The sequence below is a fragment of the Sinocyclocheilus rhinocerous genome, unplaced genomic scaffold (genome assembly GCF_001515625.1).
Source record: "Sinocyclocheilus rhinocerous isolate Xijiao unplaced genomic scaffold, SAMN03320098_v1.1 scaffold889, whole genome shotgun sequence".
Taxonomy (NCBI): Eukaryota; Metazoa; Chordata; class Actinopteri; order Cypriniformes; family Cyprinidae; genus Sinocyclocheilus; species Sinocyclocheilus rhinocerous.
In genome coordinates this window covers 706,777-728,212 of record NW_015638024.1, presented here as the reverse complement: position 1 = coordinate 728,212, position 21,436 = coordinate 706,777, and the positions used below count along the sequence as shown (strand labels likewise).

Here is a 21,436-nt window from a genome sequence, read left to right as displayed (position 1 = left end):
CGGTTATTCAAAGTGCATGCAACTTGTAGCACAAGATAGAGATACATTAGAATACATTACATTGCTCATAGGTCAACCTGAAAAAAGGTGTGTAACTCTTTCTTCGAATCCATAGTACAGTATCTCTATTCTGCAGTCACAATGTAGATTAAGTCAGAAAACTATGCATCTCTGGTCATTAGTCACCGAGACTAGAGCATATATCCCTTGTTCAGAGCACCCACGCTGTATAAGCAGCTCAGGAGAGGCATATCCCTACCAAGCTCAGCCAGAAGAAAGGCATCAGCGTGCATTGCAGACTTCCAAACCACACAGCCGTGACAAATTGGATTCCTCTGTGTTCATGCTTGCACAATGTACAAATTTTTAATCGTCATTGCTTTGGTCTATGGCCTGTGGGCAAGGAGTAGGATGCGTGCAATTGTCATTTTCATCAATTGGATGCGTGATGATGTTTCTGAACCTGTCAGCTTGATGCAGAGATTTTTCATGCTTGTTTACCTCACAGGTATTTTTGCTGTGATGCAGCACAGTCAGTAGGTGTTGATCTTGCAAATGAGGATGCTGTCTATTCCTGGAAATTTCAGCTTTCTGTTAGAAATAGGGCTGCAAGTTTTGGAACAAAAATCATATTACAAATAGTGTGATTATGATTTGAACTGCGATAAGACAAACATTTAACATCTCGTATTGCTGCTTATTAGATATCAAGGCAAAAAGACAAACGTAATACATTTGTTGTACAAGTGGCATGGCATGATGTTAAATCCTCCAGCTTTTATTTTGGTGGAAATTTCTGTGTAGCTGGGAAAAAAGTTTTAATACACTTATCTGGCCAGAAAAGGGATACAAATTATGCAGCTGTGAAAATAAAGTAAACCTGGCACATTCACATTTTTCTCACTCTTAATGTAAAAATTGCAGCCTTTTGCGGTTTAATAATCATAATTTCAATTTTATTTCAATTTCATTGCGCAGTCCTTTTAAATCAAAATCTTCCTTCTCACATTAGTATATTTATGTAACTAAACTGAAGAATGATTAATCTGTGACACTTGATTTACATTGCAGCAGCTGTAATGGTTTTTAAATATGGTGATTTTTGAAAACCAAAACACATTAGCCCTTAGCATCTCACAAGTTGGTGGCACACCATCTAGCTTCCTTAACGGCAAAAACATATTTCGATACATGGAAAGACCACAGCACTTGCAGCCCTCTACGGACACCTTGGCAAATGAATCGCCATTGGCTAGTAAATTTTTTAGTTTACTCGCCAGAATGATAAAAAAAAAAATATATATATATTAGAGAATGTGTGTGTGTGTGTGTGTGTGTGTGTGTGTGTCTGGGGCCGTCTGTTAATGTGTGTGAGTGGGAGATAAAAAATGTTCAGTGTTTTCCCAACTTTCTATATTGCTATAACTCTTTTTAAACCTTTAGCGTCTTGAATGATGTGCTAGTCGGCTATGTAAGGATGGAGAATTACTGTAGCTCGTCCCGTGTTGAACCCTGGGATTTCAGAGCTACATCATTGTGTCAAGCAGTCAGGAACGCTCCACCGACTGTGTGGTAGCATATTTCACAAGGAACCGCATGCTGCCAAAATCAACCGCCCGCTTCCTCTTCCTCTGAAACACACTGATACTCTCTGTTGGCTGAGTCCACTTTTATTTCTGCCTGCCCTGCCACATCACTCCGCACTTCCCTACATCATCTTCATTATCATCATCTGACCCCTAAATTCAGCATTTAGTTGCCTAGCAGTAATCCCAGAGCATTCATAAATCTCCACGAGAGAGCGAGACGTCTCGGTGGATCTGTCTAAAGTGCAGCAGATTCTGTTTTGGTTTTCTCAAGCCCCTGAAGTAACACTGGTGGGGTTTGGGTATCTGCCACCTTCCTGGATTAAAGCCTCAATCTCATGCACGTTCTGGGTGCTGTATGCTCTGGCATATGGACTCAATTACCTATACAAAGCCATTCTGTAATGCGGCGGTTATGTGCGCTCCACCTAATTGACCCTCGTTGTGCTGAAAGATTTCTGAACGGCTAGGGGCACGTCAGAGCTGCGGAGCGAAGCTCACTCATCATTCCAACCACACGGGCCTCTCTGCCCTTCAACATGACATATGAACGTCATTATCATGTGCACATGCCACACGGATAAAATGGTTTCTCCGGACCCTTCATTGCAGCCGGATCCCGGTGTTACATCGATCCTGCTTTAATTACCTCTTGTGTGGTTTCTTGTCGTATATGTAAAAGTACTTGCTTGTGCTTAATAGCGGCAACAGAAATGTGGTTATCGGTCACATGCCCTAAATACTGGTTTCAATTCTAATGTGTTCCCAACCCAACTAGCTTCAATTTTTCAGGTGTGTCTCAGAGAGAACAGCGTGAGGTTACATGCCCATGAGGAACAAATGACTGTGTAGTAGAGATGACTTCTCTAATCTGGGCTGGAGCATGTGCCTGGAGTTACAGGCCTGTTTCTGTGCCAGGAAGACATACAATACTGCTGCTGCTAATGAGGAAACATTTTGCTATCAAAGGATTTACAAATCTTACACCGCATTCAAGACAAACTGACAAAGAGAGCCGTTTCTCTTAATTTTCTTAATTTTAATGGTGCAGTGGGCTAATCTTAATCATTAGCCATTATTTTGTGTCAGAATAATGAGGCACATTGGGAATCTGCCACAATTCGCTACTGTGAGGAGCATGTAAACGAAGGTGTGGAATTCAAACATAGATTTTAATCACACCAAGGGACCAAGGAAAACACACGTAGCAAGGGTAGACATACACAATTCCAGACGAAGGAGAACAGAACGGGCTAGAACTCAAATAGGGCAGATAACGAGGGGCAGACAGGTGAGGAGGATAACTAATAATGAGACACAGGGAGAAACTAATGAACTATGATGACAGGAACAGGAAGATAACCAAATAAGGACATAAGCAGAACCTGGAGCACGTGGGGAAAGAAAACGTACACAGACACGGAACAGAGTCTGACAGAATCAATATGATATTAGTGTCCAAAGTACTTCGTAACACTTTACAATAGAGTTCTATTTGGTAACATTAGTTAATACTGTGGCTAACATAAACTTACAGTAAGTAGCACTTTCACAGCATTCATTCATTTTGTTAATATTCTTTAAATTAATTTCTACTGCATTTTTAGCATTTAAGTTCATTATTATTTAAAAAAAAATACAGGTGCATCTCAATAAATTAGAATGTCGTAAGGCTCAGGAAACCTTTGCGGGTGTTTTGAGTTGATTAGCTGATTGGCATTTCACCATATTCTAATTTGTTGAGATATTGAATTGGTGGGTTTTTGTTAAATGTGAGCCAAAATCATCACAATTAAAAGAACCAAAGACTTAAACTACTTCAGTCTGTGTGCATTGAATTTATTTAATACACGAGTTTCACAATTTGAGTTGAATTACTGAAATAAATGAACTTTTCCACAACATTCTAATTTATTGAGATGCACCTGTATATGTCAACATTGAACAAAAGTGTATACACTGGCATTCAAAAGTTATTGGTTGGTAAGTATCTTATGCTCACCAAGGATGCATTTATTTGACCAAAAATACAGTAAAAACAGTAATATTGTGAAATATTATTAGTTTAAAATAATTGATTTCTATTTTAATATATCTTAATTCATTTATTCCTGAGATGGCCAAGCTGAAATTCGTGTCACATCCTTCAGAAATCATTCTAATATGCTGATTTGCAGCTCAATAAACATTTATTTTAATTATCAATGTTGAAAACAGTTGTGCTGCATAATATTAATTTTTCGTGGAAAATGTGAGTTTTTTTTTCTAGGATTCTTTGCAAGTTCAAAAGTGCAGCATTTTATTTCAAATAGAATTGTCTTTACTGTTGCTTTTGATGAATTTAATGCATCCTTGCTGAATAAAAGTATTAATTTCTTTTTAAAAATCTTGATTCTTTTGGACAGTGGGGCTTTCTGACAAGATGCGTGTTAAATATCGCATGCGATTTATCATGCAGCCCTAATATAAATTAACATTAACCAAGATTGATAAACGCTGCAAAAACATTTATTTTATTTGTTTATTCATTTTTTTATTTTATTTACTAAAATGAACAAATTTAGCCTTATTGTAAAGTGCTACCAGTGCTTCTAGGTGCTGATTCTGAGTCACTGATGTGAATTTTGGCCTATTTGGAAGCCATTGCTTGTTTGAAGCACTGCCATGTGCTATCCAAGGGCGAGGGGAGGTTTTTTAGGCATTTGCTGCCAAAACATTTCAGTCAGTCTCTCCATATCCACCTCTGCAAGTTTTAGAATAACGATACCTTAGCCTTCTGTCATAACTGGCCCACCCACCACATTGAGTTAGAGTCAGCCCAGCTGGTTTCTCCGGAAGCATCCTCCGGAGAGTATATAAAATCAGCCGCAGACATACACAGGTATTAGAGATATCAGGGATTTAGGCAATAGAATTATCATCCAAAGTCTTGCTATTTATCATTCCAAGTCAATATCTCTTGATGCAGATTTGGAAACAGGCCCAGATTCAAGGTCACTGAATGTATATCTATGACTATGTGAAGTGGGTACACAGAGTCCAGTGCCTGTGCAACAAGAGTGTGTGTGTGTGGCATTTTGCGGTCTACAGCTCAAACGCTAATCACCTCCCCAAATAAACAGACCCTCCTGTTAATGATCCATGTAGCCATTTTACATGGCAGCGGTCCCCAAATAACTTTCTGTGGCCTTTTTAAAAGTAGCAATTTTAACAGGTGCCACTTTTTCTGGCTCAGGAGCATAGCTGCTGACCAATCAATTTCCCCGACGGTAATCCCTGGTCTGAAAGGATCCTGTTTCCTATCAATTAACGTGGACTGGTGTTCAGAGGCTGCTTTTGTTTACAGCCTTGTGGTGAACAACTGGCCTATCTAACCTTCAGATGAAATGCCATGGGGAGCATATGCGACCAAAATGGTCGCAATTTCGAGCCTTGCATGGTGCCCTAAAACCCAAGGAAAACAAGGGCTGTGTTATTAATACTTAAAGCCTGATTCACAAAAAAAGAATAATTTGTTTTTGGAACAATTATACTAGTTGTGCTGTATGTGTTTAGTTCACTTAAAGGTTCGTAAGTGTCATTAGTTTTTCAGTTCTTTTACAGTGCACATCATTTTTTTAATACTTTAAATTTGGACCACAAACTCAGTTAAAACATGACTAATATGAGCTAAAAGTATGAGCAAAATATCTTTTTTTCTCCATCATACTATGCAAAGATCTCTCACTAAACTGTCAGAAAGCTCCTCCTACCATTACATATTCACATTGAGGAAATGCACGGCTTAAAAAAAAAAAAAATCAATCCTGTTGAAAAGCTTAAACTCATGTGTCCTCCTGGGTCTTACAATGGCTGAGATATGGCTGTACTGTGACTCAAGCTTATTCATAGGCCCGGGCTGGAATGTGTTGTCACCTCCAGACATGTTGTGAGTGTAAACACATTCAGTCTTCATGGTGCCACATCCTCCACTCTCTTCAAAAAGTCCACAAGAGAATCCTGTGGAGCCGACAGACCACTCTGGTTTACCTCGTCACAGAAGATGAAGAGTTGAAAGCAAGACGTAGCAGTAAAGTACGGCCATAACTGCAGGGAGTCGTAAATCTTGAGCTTGGCTCTGCGTAAGCAGAGGCCTCTGGTTGGGAGGGTTATCCATTGCACGGTTGCATCACTCTTCCAGACTACGAAAGGCAGGAGCTTATTAAGTGCAGGAGCTTATGAAAGTGAAAGAATGTTTACCAGTGGTGGACGAAGCACACAAATCTTTAATTTTACTCGAGTAAAAGTAAAAATGTTTTTGATTTTTAATGTACATAAATATTAAAAGTAAAAAGTACGGATCAATGAATGTTTATTTTGTAATTTTATTTAACACTTTTATATTTAATAATTTTATATTTTATAAAATTCTATTGCTCAAAATACCTGGGAGAGGGGGACTTGTTGTACACAATCAAAACATTAAATATATTAAAATAGCAATAGCAAAAAAAAGTATAGGTTACCGATACTTCATGCATGCAAACAAGTGAAAAAGAATATATAAAATAGCATCGAAAAAAATAACAAAATGTGTGTTGAGTCGACAAACAAAATACTATAAAAAATATAGAATTTTAACAATGCTATGCAAACATACTAGTTTGAAACTCATTTGAAACTACTTCAGTGGAGAAGATACATGGGCAGTATTTGCATTCGCATTATTTTAATGTTATTTTTAATTTTTACCTGAAACCTAGCCCGTTGAGAAAGTGATACACAAATGTGGACATGTCCTCATTCAAGCATTTTACACAGTGTGCTTAAAATCTGCTTTTATAGCAGATTGAGTTCACAAAAACTGACAGTTGTGACCTAAATATGATTTTTATTTACAATAATAAATCCTAAAATTCATCATTAGTAACTTACTTTTCACGCTATCAGTCGTGAGTGCACTCAAGCTCCGAGAATCTCCCATTGACTCATTTGTGAATTCAGTGAACAACCCTCTACATTGCGAGTAAATCACTTGCATATGCGATTTTACATATATATATATATCATTCTGGCGAGTAAACAAAAAAATTTACTAGCCAATGGCGATTCAATTGCCAAGGTGTCCGTAGAGGGCTGGTGAATTGTTAACTGGAGACTCACTCTGATCATTTGAATCAGTGAGTTGTTGACTTAAGAATAGCTGCAATCCGATCAGTCTAATTCGCGAATGAATCGTTCAGTGTGATTTGCGAACTGATTTAACAGGTTCATTGAAAAGAATCAGCTTGTTCACGAATCACACACAACACTATTGCGTCTCAAAGTGGGTGACGATTTCTCCAGTTCAAAATAATGAAGAACGACATGTTTTTAAGAAATATAGTGGCGTAAAAAGTACAATATTATGCTTTGGAATGTAGTGAAGTAAAAATAAAAGTTGCTCAATATAAAACTACTCAGATAAATTTGATTTTTAATTTAATTTATAAAGGACCAGATGCCCACAAGTATGGCATGAGGTTAGAAAATTCACTTTGCCACTTTTCCATTTCCATTGTTTATGACCTATAATTGCATTTAGATTTTACTTCTGTGTACCAACTGAAAACTGATCGCCATTTTGGGTTATGAATTTACATAGAGACTAAGTTTCATGAGTCTGTGTATACATTTTAGGCTTAGTGATAGTCAAATGTAATTTAGCTTAGATTTGTGTACCTTAGAGATGTAATATGTCCTTGTAAAATAAACTTGGACACACGTGTAGTTTGTTAATTGAATGCTTTGGTTTTTCCTGGAATATAATTCAGAGGGAATCTGAGGTATAGAGACATGCCCAAAAAGCTGCATTCCTCCACACAGCCCCAAACAGTACGCTTACTGTTTTCCTTCAAAATCGCTGTCGTTTTCAAGGCCCCTTCTTAATTGCAACCAGCATTCGAAAGCACATTTAAAATGATCAAATAGCCTAATGCAAGATTAATGAAATTCTGTAAATGAATAAGTATTTCCAATAGTTAAGACTAGTAATTATGTTGGCCTCAAGCTGAGCCTCTGAAAGATGTTTTGTACTGCGATGCTTGTAAAAGGAAGTCAGAACAGCTGCATCAGACTGTGATAAAACCCAAACTTCCTCTGTTTCTATCAAGCTCCTTTATCTAATTCCTTCCAAAGTTCAACAACTTAATCTTACTCTAATTACTAGAGGAAATTAATTAAGCCATCAATGTGATAACATGAATTATTCACATGGGATGACTGACGGCCAATCTGAACTGAGAACTATCATCCCCGTGCCTCTGAGGACCCCAGACGGCAAAAAGTGTTCTCTTTGACCCCAATTACTTGATGTTCTTTAACAGCAACTAATCAGTAGAAATAGAGTAACTGGCCTCCAGTAACTATATTTTTTCCCCAACCTAGCAGTCTCAGCACAGAAATAGTTGTGAAAGGCTGGCTAATCTTGTTATTTGAAGGTCTGACCTGACGTTGAACAGCTGTAATAAGTAATTGAAGTAATCGTTATTGGACTAATTTCTGCTGAACCAAATGGTCATCTTTCATCTGATTATAATTCTTCCATTTGCTGTGCCACTTAAATCTGCAGATTCTGTACTATTCAGACATGCATAAAATGCATGTCCCTATATTTCAATATTTCTAAACTCTTTTATCTAGGTGAAAAGAGTGTAACAAATGTTTAATGTATATAGAGGGCTATTTATGGAGCTCTGTGAGTGATAACTGATTTAAAAACTATTATATTCATGCAGAACATTGATAAGAGGCAGCGCTGCCTGTTTGGTGATTTCATAACTCCTTTTTTACATTATTAGATTTTTGTTTAAAATGTGTGGGTTTAGCATCAGCGACAAGCATACTTCCCACATTTTTTCCACAAATATTATGGGAGGCAGTAGAATTATATTTTAGTCACAATAATTGAGAAAATCAACTAGAATATTTTTTAAATCATCTTTCAAATTAGCACACAGTATGAGCAAACCAAATAAAAATTCACTTGCCTTGTTCAGCATGAAAATATAGGCATTTAAAGTGGTTTCACATCCTATACGCCCATAAGTGGTGACCCAAACTGTATACTGTGATAAGAGAAGTCAGCCTGAACACAAATTTAGCTTTTCTCATGAGTAGAGATATGGCTAGAACGATGCAATATGCATATTTGTAGTATCTCCATTAGGGCTGTGTATCACCAGCAAAGTCACGATACGATACGATACGTATCACGATACAGAGGCCACGATACGATACGTATCACGATACATGACTGCACTGAATTTCACCTCAGCAGAATTTAGAAAAACAGCTGTTTATTAAACACTGCATACTATAGTGCCATTTCTAACTATTGGCAGAGCAGGCAGCTGACCTCTGCATGCACGAGTTCAAAGCGACTCTAGCCGAACATGCACGTCTGTGCCAGCATTTGTGTGAAACGAGCAGTTTGATGTTAAGTGCAGTCACTTATATCAGGCAACCCAGTTGTGTTCCTCTGCGGCCAGATTAAACCTTGTTGTAGCCTATATATGCTCTATTCATTCTTTTTTAGAAACCTCGCACTTTTCTACTCAATTTTAAACGTTGTAAAATTTTAAACACATTAAGCATGGTCCACTGCTGCACACGTGCCACAATATCGATACAGGGCCAGCTGTATCGATACTCGTATCGTCAAATCTCTGTGACGATACATCGTCGTATCGATATTTTGAACACAGCACTAATCTCCATGCACATTCGCCTGCAGTGGCATATGAAAGTCTGTGAAAGATTAGCTTTTCCCAGTATCAATATACTGCCATATCATTATTGAAAGTGTCTCTAGTGGTTATCTCATCCTTGTCCAACTGCTAACCTACATCCTGTACCCTCGTGTAACCTCTGCAGTGGTGGAGCCAGATAGTGGGCTGTTGTCTCTAAAATATCTTGGCTGAATCACACAGCAGGGAAGCAGAACCCACTATTTCCTGCTCCCTTCTTGATTTTACAGCATTTTTCATCTTTACTACTGGAGACGGCTGCAATATCAAAACAGATTTAAGGCTGATTCGTGTCAAATGTGTTGATGGTATTTTATGGAGCAGTTGGTTAAGTGGGAACACAAGCCTCTATAAATGTCTGGATAAAGAATGATGTTAATGCATGAAAATGTATGACATATTCATAGCTTATTATACTTCCCCAGCATTTCCTTAGGCAAAGACTGAGTATAAAAAGCGTTTAAGCACTATATTTGGTTTTAGTCTGTTTTTATGTTGAAGTTTATTTGTAATTTAGGAACCTCTTGGAAATGCTGGAAACAACAGTAGCAAGTTCCCTCACTCTGTTTATTGAAGATAACTGATAGATTGCTAGATAGATTTGGTTGATATCTGTGCATGAACTCAAAGATATTGAACACTGTACAAAGCATGACCTGGACATATCCTGTTTAACCTTTTTATGTTTCCTCCTGCTTCCACAGAAATGTTGATGGACTCCACCACAGCGACCGCAGAGCTTGGCTGGACAGTATATCCAGTGTCGGCAACAGCTGACAGCAGTATAAGTGTAAGTTCTCTTTACATTAACAGATGTCTGAGCTTGCATGAAATTATCCAATAATGCTACTTGTCTGATGATTGTGACAGAAACTGGATGTGAATCCTTATTATATAATGCCAAAAAGACTAGGTTTCATTCATCTAGGCTCACGCCTGCTCAGCACCCACTGGTCAGAGAGTAATTAATCACCTCCTCCCCCACACCAGGATCTATGTTCTTTCGAGCGGATCTAGGGAAGAAAAATTAGGGCCCTATGAAATCCATTTTATTTTTTTCCAAATTCCGTTTTTTCCATTTAAATTTTTCTGGAATACGTTTTTTTTCTGGACTCCTTTTTAATGGTTCAATTAAATTTTATTAATCAAAAAGCATGCCTAATTAATTAAAATCGTGAAACTTGAAATGTTTTAACATCAATTTAAAAAGTTTAACAAACATAAAATTTTTAGGGCCCTATGAAATATGTTTTTTTTTCTTCTCCTGTTCTGTTTTATTGTTACTAAATTCTGTGTTTAAAGGAGTAGTTCACTTCCAGGACAAAAATTTACAGATAATGTACTCACCCCTTTGTCATCCAAGATGTTCATGTCTTTCTTTCTTCAGTCGTAAAGAAATTATGTTTTTTGAGGAAAACATTTCAGGATTTCTCTCCATATAATGGCCTTCTATGGTGCCCCCGAGTTTGAACTTCCAAAATGCAGTTTAAATGCAGCTTCAAAGGGTTCTAAATTATCCCAGCCGAGGAAGAAGGGTCTTATCTAGCGAAACGATCGGGTTATTTTCTATAAAATTTACAATTTATATACTTTTTAACCTCAAATGCTCGTCTTGTCTAGCTCTGCGTGAACTCTGTTTTTTCCGGTCCAAGACAGTTAGGGTAGGTCTAGGTCTAGGGTAGGTCTATCTCATTTTCTCCTCCAACTTCAAAATCGTCAAAATCAATCATTTTATTAGTAGTAGTGGTAGTAGTAGTAGTATTACATGCATTCTACTGCACAATAGTAATATATTTCTGACACAATTTATTCCAGTTTTGACGGGTTGCCATGAATACCTTTAAGTTTCTGTGTGCATATGATATGACGATAGTTTTTGTCAAATGAAATGGCGACATGCTAATGAAGTACTCTCAGAGCAGTTCTGGGGATGTTGTTTATGTGTTTATGCAACCATGTCCTCATTTAGTGAGAAATCACAGTGAGTGTCACGTGCACTTCAGTATTGTAAACAAAACCATGCTTCTGTGCCATTCATTCACACAGAGACACGCAGAACATGCAGGATTCATATTTAAATAGTCTTTTTTGCGGCTTAATATTTACAGATACTAGTCCATATCATGATTTGATTTAAGTGTAATGACCCACTTTTGATTAATTCATCCAAACTTTGACAAATTCCGTGACATTCCGAGTTATACAGTAAATTCCATTTTTATGACTGGATTCCACAATTCTGTCCATGTTTTCCACAACGCAGAAATCATAGGGCCCTAGTAATTTGCTGATGTATTTCTGAAAAGCCACTCCCTATTTTATTCAATTATTTATGCTTCTGAATCTGTTTTGGGGGATGGTTTAAATTATACCATTCTGTGCGTCTGGAAGCAGTAAAATAAAAATGGATGACTGTGTGAGAGAGAGAGACTAAAAAAGTGGAGCAAGAAAAGAGGATAGAAGGCTGCCATTGTGGTTGAACAACTTCAAAGTTCTTCAGATATAATTTTGCTCACCATCTTCTTTTCAAACCTTAGGGCATGCAGCTTTTTTTCCTGTACTGATTGGAGCAATCAATATAAAAGTGTCTCCGGGTCTGAGGCTCTGGATTCAGTCTGTACCGAATAAGATTCACCTCTCCTTTTCCTTTCTAACAAAAGAAACGGAATTACACATGGTTTGCATCACCACATCTTTTCCATCTTTACAACTCTAAAGGTTTAACAAAACAACTGCAAACATCAAATTATTTCAGTACCACAGCTAATAGCTAGACAGAATGTCTTAATATATAATTAATATATTTCACTACATGAAGTGAAATGAAATATCACATGGTTCAGATGCAAAACGTATTCTCTGTTTTGACACGTTCAGAAACGAAGATGTCTAAAATGGCCTCAACATCTCATTCATTCATGGATTCTTCAGTGAGGAATGCTGGTGATCGGTCCAACTTTCCCTCGGATTCGTTTTCAGTTATTCTGCTGTCTGACACTACATACAGTATTTTCAAAGAGCATATCACATTTCTTAAAGTAAATGAGATATAGAGAATAGTCATAGGAAGACATAGCACACTTTAACTTCAGTGGGGGAAGGGTGGTCCCCCACAGCAGCACTAAACGGGTGGGATTCTGTAAACCTTATAGAGAGAAAGGCCTTAAGTTATTGTCTTACACCCCTGCAGAGCCTTGTGGGCTTAACTAAAGTATCAGTGTCAGTCAAAATATAGAGCACCCCATCAACAGTTGGCTTTCATGCCACCGAATATCTTTGTAAAACAAACCCCTGTTGCCGAACTGTCAAGGAGAAAAAATCCAGATGTGGTTCTTTCTCTCATTCATTCTTTGGTTCGTTCACATTTGTGTGCTGAATTCATTCTAAACACTTTGATGTTTCATGCAGGTGGAACATACTGTATAGAACGGTGTAATTATGGAAGTTAACACCTAGATTAAAGAAATATTTATGGCAACTCTGTATCACAGCCAGGTGTGAGGAGCACATACTTCATGTGCTTTCTGTTATTATGTTTGACTGTACCTGTTACTCCACATGACTGCATAGAGACTTGTTTGGACCTGCACATCATTGCAGCTTTTCAAACTCGTGCTATTTCAGATATTGTTTAATAATTTGAAGTTGGAATTTGCTCGGTTTTAATTTGGTCTGTTAGATTTTCGGCCTGTACAGGGCATTCAGTAATTGATTTGAGCAGCTACATCAGACGCAATCTTCATGTTTACTTAAAAAACAAAAAGAAAGTAAGTGGTAGAGAAGTTGGAGAGCACTTTCAATAAACAGCATTATGTGAACCTCTTGATTCATTCTCTTGACCTCACAGTTTAAATCATCAAAAAGCTTATAAAATATTTATATATAAACACAATTTCACTTGTTTCACAGCAGCGGAAGCATTTTATGTAAAGACCGATAGGATGTAAATGTTTTATTTAAAATGACTGATTTTTAATTTATAACTGCTATGGTGTGTGCAGTCTGTGGAGATCCTCATAAGGCTGCAAATTAAGTCATTACCGGCTTAGTTAGAGAACAGTGTTGCAGGGGACATTATAAATGTGTGTAAATGTCACCATGTTCAAACTCGGTTTTGGTCATGCATCTAGACTTGTTGCTTACTGATGCAGAACATGAAAATAAGCCAGTACATTTGTGTAACGAATCGGTGTGATAATGTGGCCCTCACTAGATTGCCTCGAGGTCCAGATCAAAGCTCTGTCATTAGTCATCTGTGACTCTATTTGCATGCTTATAAACAGCTACTGTCTGTTTTGCAAGTAATGAACAATGAAATGAAATGTGATACTGTAAAGGGAAGCAAGCTGACAAATGGCCTCTGTTAAAGGGATAGTTCACCCACAAATGGAAATGGTCATCATTTACTAACCCCCACAACAATTCAATCTGATTATGATTTTGTCTTCTGTGGAACATTTTGAAGAATGCCTCTTTTTTCCCCCCTCTATTCAATGAAAGCCAGTGGGGTCCAAAACAACACAGAGACATTTTTGCAGAATATCTCATATCATGTTCCATAGAAAACAGCCTTACATGTTTGGAATGACATCAGGGTGGGTAAACTATCCCTTTAACTTACCATAACATTTTGTGTTCTTAATTAAAATCATGTAGTTTCAGTATTTCTGATCGGCATTACATAAGATGTTTCAACTGATGCAAACCACAAATCAGAACCACCTTAGAAAATAATTTGGTTCAAGAACTGTCCTGAAATCAGTTCCACTGAGGATTGATATATAAAACAATATTTTATCATTGTTTGGGCTCCCCTCATCAGGGAATCAAATCTTTGTGTGGTCACTTGTCAAATTGAAACAAGAAATCCTTTGGCAGCATGGTCCTATTGTCAAGTCCTTGATTTATATCAGATATGTAAACATGATCCACATGGATATAGATAGACACAAGGGTTAAGGGAGCAATAAGGAGCTTGTTTGTCTGTCTTCACATGTTGTGCATTACCAGTGGATAGAGGTAATTGAAGCTGACTGCCAAAGACGGCTCAGTTTGTATGGTCGTCTCTCATTTTTTGTCTCTCTCAATCACTTTCTCTCCCTCTGTCAATCTTTCTAATGGTGGGGAGCTCAGTATCTCGCTTAGGGTTGTAATCCCACTGCACTTTAGCTGAAATATCCGGATGTCATTTGTCCCACACGTCCCCTTAGGACAAATGTGTCAATGCAACTCTATCTGTCAGATTTTCCACAACTGCAAATTGGGAAACTTTCCCTCAGGAGCTGTCATACATGCTCCCTTTCGCCCCTCTGTGTGAATTATTTATTTATGCAGATTTACAATGTATTTCTTTGAGTCCACAGACTGCTTTGGCGTGAGATGTGGAGTCAGCATATTTCAAAGAAGGACTCATCAGCACCGCTCAACTAGTTACAAATGCTCAAATACAAATGACAGCCCTGGGAGAGCTTTAATTGCTGGCTTCATGTAAACTTCATAAGGTTCTGACAGTTTATTTGTAAAAGATGCTGAAGTCCAAATAAAAGTTCAGAGTCATGTCATAGCGGCTCAATTAATATAACACAAAAGCTTGATCGCGGCCAATTTCTGCTTCCCCTCGAGCGAGACTTTCTCATAATTCAGCACAAGCTCGCTCCTCCGCTTTAGCCAGGAGAGCCTCTGTCTGGGAGACTTATAGATCACAGCGCGGTTGTGAACTTTCTTTCGTCTTGGGTGGCAGGGGAGTTATCGTTTCTAAACTTCTGTCCGCAAGAACATTGTGTCATTTATCACAGGGCTCCTTTTCCCAGTGCAAGTTACAAGTTTAATTTAGTTCAGTTGTGACTGTTTTTTTTTTTTTTTTGATTTATTGAGATTAGTAACTTTGCTGTGCCGAAGACACTGTTTACATGAGATTAGTCATATAGCTAAAACATTCTGTTTGCCAAAGTGTTATCAACATCATTAAGGGTGCCTTATGGGATGTTCATGGAGGACACATTCTTGCATTCAAAAACATCAAGACGGAGGGGCAGAAGGCAAGTGTCTCCAAAACTTGAACTGTTTTTAACTTGATAAATACCTATGTTGTAGGTTTTTAGCAGGATGTTGTTTGTTCTGAGTTTTTTCCTCAGGTTTAGCACAAATGGCATGATTTATATGCCTCAGTTTAAAGGGATCATGAACTGCATTTTTTTTAAATTATTTTATAATGTTCTCTGAGGTTCATTTAACATAATGTTAGTGTGATTTTACATAAAAAAACATCACAATTTAGAAGTAATGGGCTATTTTCTCTGCAGAACGGTCTGTTTTTATAGGCGAGTTGCATTCGAGACTCGCAAGTAAACACCTACTGCTATGATTGGCTAAAAATATTTCGCTTATTGAAATAACAGATGGACGCTGCTGTGACGCACTCTGAAAACAACATGGGTCATTTGGGTTAAAAACATATAAATGCTTAGTATATCAAACGATCTGGAACAGACAATGCAATAGTGTTAAAAGCACGTTTACTCACACTTATGTGTTGTGACATTACTGTTTGATCCACTCTAGTCAGACTCAGCTTTGCATCACCGTTTACTTTCAGTCTCTCTGAAAACCCTGCATCATACTGTCTTTTCTAAAAATGAATCCTTAGCAAAGTAAAGCAAACAAACAAACAGTGTTTCACTGATGCTATCTGCTCTTTGCTAATTTTACCCCGTGTTTACACGTATCAGTGGGCGGGGCTAAAGAGGCAGAGATGTAGAAGCAGGCGTTGATCTTCTCCTGCGGAGGTGGTGTTTAGCCACACTAAGTGGCACATTCCAAAAGGAGTCGCTTTCTGAGCTTGGTTTCAATAAAAGCTGTTTTTAAACTAATGAGAAAGTTTTGAGTTTTGAAACTTACAGGATGTTTTTATAGTACATTGACCTGCTATATGTCAAAAGATCAAGGGAAATTTGATTTCTCATTTCATGACCCCTTTAATAATTTGCAGGGTTGTGCACTATTTATAATTGAATTAAGAATGCATTTTTTCATTCAGATTTAATTCATGACTTTGAATTGAAGTAGAATAATATAAAGAATTGAAATTCAAATTTCAATGTATTGAAGTGGCATTAAAATCAATGAAAGTCATAGAAAATTTGTATAACGGTTATTAGCTAGAAAGTTCATGAATACTAAATTTTAAGGTTGAATGTTATACCTCATTGAACCATTGTTCAGACTTTAACTGTGAAATGTAATAATAGTGATGCTTGGCTTAATTTAACACGCCCTGAAATATCTTGTTGAACTATCACACACAGCAAATTCTGGTCTTTGGAATAAACTCCCTGGTAGTTAAAATCAACTCAATCTGAGTGTACATGCGTGACCATCAAATAGACTCCAGTGCGGATTTAAAATAACTCCTCTCTTGGAGTTAAAATTTTAACACTTTTTTGGGGGTAGTTATTAGTTGTGTGATGGAGAGCAAACAAAATTTCTAAATTTCATACTGTACATATCCAAAGACAAGGGGACTTTTACACAAAACGAGGAAACATTTGTAGTACATCAGCTGAGCGCTGCGGGTCGTGGAGAATCTGCTGACGGTAGTGGAAAGTTTCTCTCATCTTCTGGGACACTAAGTCACGGTCAGTTGTGTGGTTGAGGAAAGACACAGCTTCCAGACATTCATCTCCCATTCGCTGATCATCTATAGTTCCAATCGTTCTTGATAATGTGGGACCTCCTTTTAGCTCCACTCTGTTCTGTGATGTAGAGGTGGTTCTGGATTTACGTTGCACGGTCTTTATACGCCACTCAAGAAAGCCTTTGTTGCTCTGAATGTCATAGAAATGTTCCTGGGAGGAAGCAGTATCTTATGTTAGACAAAATAATACAATTACAGTGACTCAAGAGCAAATAAGATGTTTATGGTTCGGCAGGCAAACTTACATATCCTTTTTTAGAATATGGGTCTTTCAAAGATGGGAACAGGGACACAATCCCAAGGGCATGGAACTCCTTTGTTGCTTTACTAACAGCTCTCCTGCAAAGATGAAAACATATGTCTTAAGATTCTTGTCTGTTTTTTATTTTTTTTTTAAAGGATAAAAGACGGCAAAACACACATTTTCAGAAACACGGTGAAAGGAAAGATGGTTAGCTAATGTTAGCTCGTTCACATCGACAAAAAAAATAAAAATAAATAAAAAACCCGCACAAAACAGCCACATGTTCGAAAAAATGGAGGAGTTAACTTACGTTCAACAGTTCGCCACATGACATTACACAATACATAACGTAACAGCTACGACAAAACGTGTTTCTGTCAGAAAATATCGAACATTTTGAAATATATATATATATATTTTAATATGTAACGTTATATAAATACGCTTTTACCTACCTCACGACGAAGTACAAAACTCCATCAGTCCTTCGTGCTGCTGAACCAGGGTCGTGTCATGGCGCACTTTCTTAACATTTAACTCCAGATGTGGTGTTAAAACACGCTCCTGAACACCAATGAATGAACTCCAAAAAAACACAGCCAGGGAGTATCCCATAACACAAACTTTAGTCAGAGTTAAAAAATAAACTCCAAAAATCTAACTCTTTCAGACTTTTTTGCCTAACTCCTAATTTTTCAACTCCAGAAATTTGCTGTGCAGGACTGTAGTAGAATAAGAGAATAACACAGACTCCATTTATGGATTAAAAGACTGCAGATCACGACCATGTGGAGCCCATAAGTCCCAGGTTGTGTTCTCATCCAGTGGACTGAAACCTTGGGTTCTGCACTAGCAGTTCTCCTTATTTGCTTGTGACCCTCAAAACATAGCTGGAGCCCTTAGACCTAATGACGACATAATTTTGTTGGTGCTTTTTGTATTTCTATGCCAGTAAATAGGGACATGAACCAGTGGTGCACCACCGCTGAAGGGCCCCCCATATAAGGCTCTGACCTCTTAACAGAGGGCAGCCAACCTCTTCTTCTGTGTCTTAACACACTTTTTGATAAATGCCTTTACACACTTTATGAGAGCTTGTGATTAACCATAGTTTCAGGAGGAAGAATCTAATTTAATCTGTCTAATTTATATTTCACCTCTCATAAATACTGAAGTCTGTTTTTAGGACCATTTAGTAAATAAATAAAATGATTGATTTTAATTACTGAATTAATGTGTGCTGAAAAATATTTGTATTACTCTTTTTATATTTTTATATTAAAATAGTATTATATAATTTTTTTGATCATTCATTTATTTATTCATTTAATTTTAAATTTTTGGTTAAAATAAAAAAAGACATTGAAGTCATTGGGTCTCCTACTGTATCGCGTACCTTGTCAGTGTCGTGCGCTTTGCTTGGCCATTTGTTGTGATGAATGGGAGGGTGTGTTCAGGCGCCAGCGGAACAGTGTGGAGAGATGCGCTTTGTGAGAAGCAGTCAATCAGCAGAGGTTGGGGGCAGCTTGTGGGTGTATTTATTTCTTGTCTCAGTGTTTAGCGCAGTTGTCGTTGCTAGGAAACGATATATATGTAGTATTTATAGAGTTTTAGCTTTTAGTTTTAATTACTTTTTCTTATTTGTAAGTCGCTTTGGATAAAAGCGTCTGCTAAATGACTAAAAGTAAAAGTAAGTAAAGTAAAGTAAGTGCTGACCTGCCTTATTACAAAATATTGTCTGAGCTCCCCATTTAATGCTGAATCCCTCTTTTATGTCTTAAAACACATGGTCACCCTTTAGCCACACTCCCACTGAAAGTCCAGGAGAAAACCTATAATAATGAAGATGTTTCTTTTAATTTCACACTCAGCGCTTGATCGCTTGGCTCTTATTATGTCTCATTTGGTTCTCCTCTTTGCCTCTGATGAAAGAGTGGCAGAGAAGCTGAGACGGCACAAAGGGAGGCCTTCCATTTAAAGGCCGTTTGTTTGGAGCGTCTTTAACCCACTCCTTTCCTCACCTCCTCCCATTACGCAGTACACTCACTTACTCAGTCTCTCATTAGCAACATTGCTTTTTTTATTAGTTTTTTCTAATTTGATTAGTCAGTGACAGACTACAAGCAAGAAGATGCTACACTCTGTCTTCTCTTGTTTAACTGCCCTTCATTTTCACCCCTCTTTTTGGTTCATGGAAGAATGTGTCATCCTTAAGAAAGGTGGCAAGGTCAATGGCTGCCAGTGACCCAAGACACATCTGGCTGCTTGAAAGGACTAAACTATAGTGATGGAAAAGTTCATTTTACACACACACACACACACACACACAAAACACAGTGCAAGTGTTAATGACCACAATCCTATCCAGAATAATTTCAGTTCATCTATGCTGAATAACATGGGAATAAAGAACAAAAGCTGCGAGGAAAGAAAGCTGTTTTAATTAGTCCAAGATGGTTTGATAGAATGGAGGTCTTGGACAGGCATGACTTTCTCCCCCAGCCTGTCAAAACTCTGTCAAAATCCTTGTTAAGCAGCAACTAATTTGGGAAATTATGTCAGCTGTTAAGTGAAGAGTAAGACACTCGAGGGGAGGGTGATTTGGGGAGGGTTGGGGCGATCATACGCTTGCTGGGCTTTGAGGCTGTGGTGCTAAAAATGTTTTAAGGTGAAGTAAAGGGCTTTCCCTGTTGGATGAGGTCAGGAATTCTGTGACTGGTATTTGAGTTGTTTAGTGCTGAAAGCCGGCTTGATCGCAGGCAAGTTGGCTGAAAACCGCAATGGAGTCATCTGGAGTCACTTTAGGCCGAGCAGTGAAGTCCCTGGTGCATATAGCCTTGTACCCTTCATGCTTTAGTGTGCGCAATATATACTTGTACATTTTACAAGAAGTCTTTTTCACTCTATCAACTGGCTTTCTGTACACTCTAAAAAACATTGGGTTATTTACTGTACCCAATATCTGGGTTAAACATATCAGGTCCCTTTGTTGGGTTATTTATACATTTATTGGGTTATTTCTATAACAACGCAATCAGTTGGGTTAAAATGTTAAATTCTACAGGTTGATCGGCACAACTTGACAGAAGATAGAGGGGTAAATTAATATGTGTGCGTAATGTTTTTCTTTACAAAGTGTCTTAAGCTCTGACACAGTAATATTTCTGTTTTTCCTATGAACATGTTTACATCTTCCCTGTCGACTGATATTTTAATCTGTTTTATCTGCATTCTTGACTAACGACACGAGCGCTTTGTAGCCGATCATTTTCAAATGTATTAAAAAAAATGGTTTCCTCACTTTTTCTGTATGTTTTGACAGTTTTTGGGGAAATTATACATATATTTCAGATATTTGGCCAACTCGCTCGCTTTTAAATCCCAGCGGAGCCTTTTCCATCTGGAGTCGCGTCCACTCTGAACAAGGTATGTCGCCGTTTTATTCAAAAGTACATGTCCTTTTGTCGTTTTTTTATTTATCATAATGGTTTTGTAAAGTAATAATTTTATCATAATTTAGTTGTGTTTTGATGTGTTTGCTATTTGCAGTGGTTACTGTTTAATATTTTTGTCATAGTGTGATTTTTGGTGAATTATAATAAAACCTAAAACTTAAATAAGTTAATTATGATAGTAGTACATGGAACCTGCAAAAAACAAAAACATTCAAAAATGCATTGTCCTTGTTTTTCATTTGACAGATAATAATGTGATAGACAATGTGTGATTTCAACTGTTCTTTTTCTTTATTAATTTTAGATTGCTCTGGACTGAGGTATGTTATACCCACGTCAGAGAAAAACTTTGAGCTCTAAAGGGCATGCATCTCAACGAAGATTCCCATATTGCAAGACAGAGAATAGAGCCTTGGATCTTCTGGATATTTCTTCTGGTGAGAGAATCCTGCATAAGAGCTCTCTATTTTCATGGCAATTTCAATTATGTACTGACAAGCACACTGACACACACGCACTTAAAGGTGGAGTAAGTGATTTTTCAAAAACGCTTTAGAAAACTGATTCGGGCCGAGTAGCAAAACAAACTTGTAGCCAATCAGCAGTAAGGGGCGTGTCTACTCATGATGTGGAGGAGAGAGCGTTCAGTGCACAGGATGGACATTAGCCGAGCCGAGCGACAGAAAGATAGA

At 37.7% G+C, this 21,436-nt stretch overlaps 1 protein-coding gene across 1 annotated transcript in view; it reads left to right on the top strand.

Moving 5' to 3' along the window:
* The window catches only part of LOC107749421 (ephrin type-B receptor 2-like), a 173,261-nt gene that overhangs the window by 56,370 nt on the left and 95,455 nt on the right, over positions 1–21,436 (top strand). The window contains exon 2 of the mRNA XM_016564569.1: positions 10,057–10,142. Within this exon, the coding sequence (XP_016420055.1) occupies positions 10,057–10,142 (86 nt within the window). The remainder of the gene's footprint in view (positions 1–10,056; positions 10,143–21,436) is intronic.